This window comes from Nannospalax galili, unplaced genomic scaffold, assembly GCF_000622305.1.
Source record: "Nannospalax galili isolate Female #2095 unplaced genomic scaffold, S.galili_v1.0 scaffold1465, whole genome shotgun sequence".
In the NCBI taxonomy this organism is placed as follows: domain Eukaryota; kingdom Metazoa; phylum Chordata; class Mammalia; order Rodentia; family Spalacidae; genus Nannospalax; species Nannospalax galili.
The window spans coordinates 144,919-151,781 of NW_008352395.1; the positions used below are offsets into that span (position 1 = coordinate 144,919).

Below are 6,863 nucleotides of genomic sequence, written 5' to 3' on the forward strand. Positions count from 1 at the left end.
CTAAACTAAATAACAGCTAACTGTTTTTTGTCTGAAAAGTGAAATTTAGAACATAAATTAAAATAAAAGATAAATATTTGATATTTATACTAATCTTCATTTACTCCCAAGGAGGTATTCAGGTACTAAACATAACTTTGAGTTACTTATTATACATTCAATTAAAAGCATAATTTCATGTTCTAAACAGAACTAATGCATACATTAAACTAAGTTGGAAAAGTATCAAAATCTTGAATTATAATTAGGTTATAAATGTACATATAATAGAATTGGCCCTTCCCAGGGACTATTAGGGAAGAAGGGGATTAGGAGAAGGGTATGAAAGGATGACAGGGGTAAATGTGAGGGTTAGAAGAATGGAACAAAATGTCATAATAAAAACTATTATTTTATTAAAACACATGATTAGCAAAAAAGAAATATTGCTCTGCAAAATTTGTCACTGAAAATCACAAAGTCAATAGCTAATGATAAAAAATGTTAGGAAATCCTGTTTTCACAAAAGGACATAAATAAATGAATATTGAATTTAAAAAGGATTAACACTTTTTTTCAGTGAGCAAGATATAGCCAGGTGGAAAATAAATTTGATTGTAAATATTTTATCCACGTATAATATAGATAATTTTTTAGTATTTCTTTAGCATTGGAATGGAGGAAAATATTGATTGGCACTGAAAACTCTGTTTTAGGATTTTTAGCAGTTTCAAAGATATTTTACTATAAATGCCTTCAAAGTTATATTCATTTAGTACTAGAAAATACCTATTTTAACTCCATTGTACCATGTACAATGAACACAACGTGTATTCAAATACTATTATCAGCTTACCTTGTTTACCTGGAATTTATTTGTAATGCTTTCTCCCTATTTATAGATATTTACAAAAATAGTAAAGAGAAAATTGTTTTATATGGTATTTGTTTAACAAAATTCTTCCCTGATATCTTCCTTATAGAGATAGCAGTTACCAACTATAAGCATATTAAGTACTGATATGTTGTGTGCTAGCTATGCGATTAGAAGAAATAAAGTTCAAAACATATTTTTCAGTAACTTTACATTTATTTGATTCACTCTACAAATATACAAAAAGCATTTAACATATGCTTGGTACTATATTCAAGGATAACTAATAAAAGCATTTATTAGGCATAAAGCAATTTATTTGCTATGGATATAGAGAAGACTAATTTGAAGTTTTTCTGTATGAAACAGTATATTTTAAAATGAAACGGAGATCTTTTTTAAAGGTTAAAACCTCGTTAAATTTTATGTCTTATAGGGCCTATACTGAGTATAATATTGTATAACTGTATTGATTCAATTGTAAACCTAAAAATTTACAGCCAATTTTGAAAGAGATGCATCTTTGCTCTGGAAATTGTTACTGAATGTGTCAATGCTGTTGTAATGAAATGCTTCTTCTAATTATGTGGTTACTAAATAAATAATTTTAAAAAATTCTATTAGTCCAGTCAAAATCTGAGCAGTGATATGCTATTCTAAAAATAGTTTATTTTTGAACTATCGATGTTACTTTGAAACATTGTGAAAAGGGATAACCAAGCTCTTAATAATCCATTTACAACCCCATGCTTTCATTTCTATTTGCAAATGTCTTCTATATTTTCTGAGCTCTAATACTTTAATGGTATGGTTCTTTTATGAGGGAACTGAGGGCAGGAGATAGCAGTTACTAACTATAAACATATTAAGTATTGATATGCTGTGTGTTAGCAATGCAAATAGAAGAAATCAAGTTCAAAACATATTTTGTTTTTCAGTAACTTTATATCCACTCAATTCACTCTACAAATATACAAAATGCATTTAACATATGCTTGGTACTGTAAGAGAATGACATTAAAGACACTGAGGAAAGAAATGTATTTTCCCATGGAATATTCATGAAAGTCATCTCCCAGGCCGGTCTAAAAATTGTGCTGCATATTATATGTACATTAACACTTGAAATATTTAAATAATTCATTCAAATAAAAAATTAAGTATAAGTAAGAGATTAAAAAAAAAAACATTTTCTGCCCTAAACGCATTCCCTTCATAGTCTATGCTCATTGTAACACATACTTTTCCCTCTTATTTCTGTGCATGTGCATATACGAGCACAGTAAAACAGAACCTGATAGTTGTATGTGAAATCATAAGGTCTCTCATGCATGAAACTAATATATGTTTATTCTAGAACTGGGAAAAAGAACTCACTTAACATTCAAATAATGTGAAGTATTTATATACGATAGTCAAACAACTGTGGTATTGCATTTAAAATCCAGCAATTCTTCCACTTACCTTTTCCTGACAATGAATCACGGCGGTTCTGTAGATAGTACAATAGCTGCTCCACCTCATTCAATTTTGAGGGATGAATGAGTTTACATTCTTCAACCACTTTCCGTGCCAGGGAAGTTATGTCTGTGTTAGCATTGAGACTCTTCAGACGAATGCTGCAAGTGCACACCAACTTCCAGTTCAGATATTGCAAAGTATGTGGTAGATTCAATAATACTATTTTAAGATAGCTTACAGATTATACAGACTCTATAAATATTTGGCCATAGAATTTTATTAAGGATTTAGATATAATTAGATAAATTCAAGAATCATTTTCTGTGGCTTTCTGTACAGGATGTTCAGATTCTGTTTTGAAGCAGTACTTGAATACAAAATTATATGGTCTTTTCCCTTATTGAATGAGAATTCATACTGCTATGAATCAATCATTTTCTTGGCCACAACTGATGAATTTTATATTTTAAATCAAGATGAACTTTAAACCTACATGAGTTCTTTGGAACCAATTAATATAATCTGTACTTAAATATACAAAAAAAAAAAAGAAAACCTTCCATTTTTTTTTCTTCGCTTGCAGTGCTGGGGTTCAAACTCAGGACCTAGCATCTACTAGATAAGTACTGTACCATTGACATATTCCGGCCTTCCTATTTCCTTTTAAATTTAGCCCAGGACAGTCCCGAGGAATGTGGAAAACTAGAGGAAAATGTATTAACTCAAAAGTCTACTGAAAAATCACGTACAGTATCTCTACATGTGTCCATGTGTATAGCTGCAGGCTATATAACAAGAAAAAGTACCAGACAGGAAAAACCTCCCTTCAAGTAGAGTTGTTGACCAGGATAGTTCAAGAGACTCCCCACATTACACAGACTGTTGATACAGCCGTTGTCTGCTTCCCAGAATGTGAAGGCAAGATCCTGTTGCTGAATACAGGACATGCTTCAGACACAAGACCTGGAGCAATGGAACTGGACTGACCTGGAAGCCTCCTCCCCTGAAGGCTAATTCTCATAGTTTCGGAGAGCATTACACAAGCTGGTAAAGGAGAACATCAATTGATGGTCCAACCCCAGCTTTCCTGTCTAAAAACCACAACAATGACCAGCAGAGCAAACTACATTGGGGCAGTAGTGGCACTTTTATCTTCATGGTAACCAACAGCTATCTAATTGAACTTAAAGCTTGCTCAATGGGAGAGAACTCATGTGTGGTACTATAAACAGCCAAATACACATGGCTGAAAAGGTCATAGATTTTAGCGAAAACCCTACCTCTGCCACATCCCTAGACAAATGTAATTTCTTACTATATGCTAAATATGGGTCCTTATATTTACAGACAAGTATGCCAGTCACCACTCATCAAAGAAGTTTCTTTTGCAACAGACAGAGTCAATTACAGAATTTCATAACTGGTCACATACAGAGAATAAATGTCTGTGAAATGCCCAACCGTAAGTGACATATCTACAATGGAATCTCTACACGTACAGCTCACCGAACATAGCAGAACAAGGGGAAGACAGAATACTCTCAACTCTCATCAGCAAAGCTCCCTCATGCAATAGAGGGTAACAGCTCCTTCATGCAACAGAGGGTAATGAACACAAAAGCCCACAATGGCCAAGAAGGGTGTGGGCACTTGGACAGGACTCCTATATTAAACTCCACTCACCTAGGGCTCAGGGACCATTGCAGAAATGGGATCAGAAAGACTGTAAGAGCCAAGGAGGAGGTACAGGACCATATGGAAACAGTCTTGCAGGCTCCAGGGACCTTGTCCATATGAATCTACAGCAATGGTGTCTGCATGCACAAGACACATGCAAACTCAAGCCAGCAAAACCCCAGCATAGAACTGGGAATCGGACAGCAGGTCCCAATCTTAGTCAAAGAACTATTGGCAGCTGATTACTGCTGGGTGACGGAGAGTTGATTTTCTTTAAGGGAGTGTCTCTAGATAGGCTGACTAGTCTCCAGTGGATAAACTTGTACCAAGGAGCAGATGAACTTGCATCAGAGAATGTATGGGTACATTAACTTGCCTCAATAGGCCTTAATAAAAATGACAGAATGCAGGAAATCTGGGGGGGTGGCTACAGGAGGGTGCAATCTCCTGCCTGTTTACATGGATTCAGGGCCAAGGGCAAATTATGAAGACATTAAAAATAGGCCTGCCAAGTAAATGCTCCTATAGAAGACTTATATTGAGAATGAGAAACCAAGTAAGTATCCACTGTACAGAATTATTTCTTTGTGAAGATAGCTAACTTTTAGAGGAAGATAGCAAGCTATTAGAGGGATCAGTGGTTGAGAGCTCAAAGAAATACTCCGATCTTGGCATCTGTGCAACCAATTTTTAGATGTAGATGAACTTTCCTGAAACTAGTCTATTAGCATAATTTAGATACTCTTCCTGGCTTAAATTTTTCTAGTATGATGTCCTTTATCTTATTTTGCCTTATGTCTATTTGGATTTTTTGTTGTTGATACCCTTTCAGTGTTTAAAATTGTTGATTTTATTTTGAATAATTTTAGCTAAACGCTAGAAGGCACAAATGGTAAGAAAGGCCCATAATGAATAACTCTGAAAGGCCATCTCTATAGTTAATTTTAATGAGGAACCTGGAAATCATATTTTTCAATAAATCATGTTGAGAAAAAGCATGGCAGACACTACACACACAGTGGGCAAACCTTTATTCCAGCACTTGAAAGGGATACTGAAGCAGAAGAGACTCCATTTCAAATGAAACAAAATGAAACTCAGTAAACATATCTGTAAGTTTTTTAGAGTAGTTTTGCTGGCGTGTTCACCTCTCTCCCAGTTTCTACCATGCTCTTTTGTTATTACTGTTGCATTGGTATGGTACATTTAGTATACTTATGAAAACTTACAGAACACAAACAGTGAACACTAGTGTAAACTACGAACTAATTTATACATATAATTACTAACTGAGGTCAGTCCATAGTTTACATTAGCATTTACTCTGTGTTCTATGGGTTTTTGTAAGTGCATACATCAGTCAATATAGTATCATACACAATAGTTTTATTGCTCCAAGAATGCCCTATCCTCCACCCATGGCAATCTCTAATTCTTATACTATATTGTCTCTTCTATAATGTTATATAGCATGTAGGTTTTCCAGATTGACTGACTTCTTTCACTAACTATCCCACCAGGTTTGTTCATAGCTTGATAATTTGATTCTTTTCATTGCTGGATAATGCTTTACTGTACGGGGCACCACAGCTCATCCATTCATTTTTAAGGAACATTTTGATAGCTTTCAATTGTCGACTGTTTTGGATAGGGCTATTATAAACATTCATGTGCAGACTTTCCTGTAGATGTAAGTTTTCAACTCACTTGAGTAAATATCTCAGAGCACAATTACTGGATATTATTTGAGCCTGTGTTTAGATAATATAAAGTGGGTGCAAGTTCATTTCATCACAAACAATGAATGAGAATTCCTACCACTTTGAATTCTTACCAGTGTCTGTTCGGCCAGTGTTTTGGATTTTAGTCATCTTAATGTGGGTGTTGTGATTCTTGTTTGCTTTGATATAAACAGACTTTTATTTATGTCTTCTAGGTCTATTTTCTATTACATATATATTAGCAACCCGATTCATCCTGTATTTACTCAAACAATTTTGCTTTTAGTGAGTAGCCACCTAAATCTCTACTGAATTTATTAAAAACGCATGGGGAGAAAAGGCAACAATAATTTTTCAGAAAATGTCACTTGTGGTTATTCAACTGTTCTTAAATCAATATACCTACTTTTCATTAGGCACCCCATGTCAATTAAAAGACATGGAAAATTAACAAAGCATCACCTGTATGATTCTGCACCATAACCAGACTATATGAATGGATTAAGAAACAAAACCCATCTTTCTGTTGTCTGCAAAAAACTCATCTCACTTTTAAGGACAGACACTATCTCAAAGTGAAAGGATGGAAAAAAATATTCCAAGCAAATGGCACTAAGAAAAAAGCAGGCGTAGCAATCCTAATATCAGACAAAATAGACTTTAAACTGAAACTAACCAGAAAAGACAAAGAGGGCTATTTCATTTTGATCAAAGGAACAATCAGTCAAGAAGATATTACAATCATGAACATATATTCACCAAACTCTGGTGCACCCAACTTCATAAAAAAAATACTACAGGGCTTTAAGACCCAAATTAACCCCAACTCATTAATAGTAGGGGACTTCAATACCCCACTATCTCCATTAGATAGGTCAACAGGCCAGAGACTTAACAGAGAGACATCTGAATTAAACAAAACCATATCTCAAATGGACTTAACAGATATCTACACATATTTCTACTCAGCACCCCATGGGATCTTCTCCAAAATTGACCATATACTGGGGCACAAAACAAAACTCAGCAAATACAAAAAGATTGAAATAATTCTATGCGTTCCATCAGACCACAATGCAATAAAACTTACAATCAACACCCGAAGAAGCCAAAATCACCACACAAACACATGGAGATTAAACAACACACTC

The 6,863-nt window shown here is 34.4% G+C and overlaps 1 protein-coding gene across 2 annotated transcripts in view; it reads right to left on the reverse strand.

Annotated features, from left to right (window-relative positions):
• Positions 1-6,863, reverse strand: part of Kifap3 (kinesin associated protein 3) — a gene marked incomplete at its 5' end in the record, with an annotated part of 146,234 nt that overhangs the window by 134,765 nt on the left and 4,606 nt on the right. For both annotated transcript variants that reach the window (XM_017802296.2, XM_008849416.2), the window contains 1 exon segment: positions 2,318-2,472. In XM_017802296.2, coding sequence (XP_017657785.1) covers positions 2,318-2,472 — 155 coding nt within the window.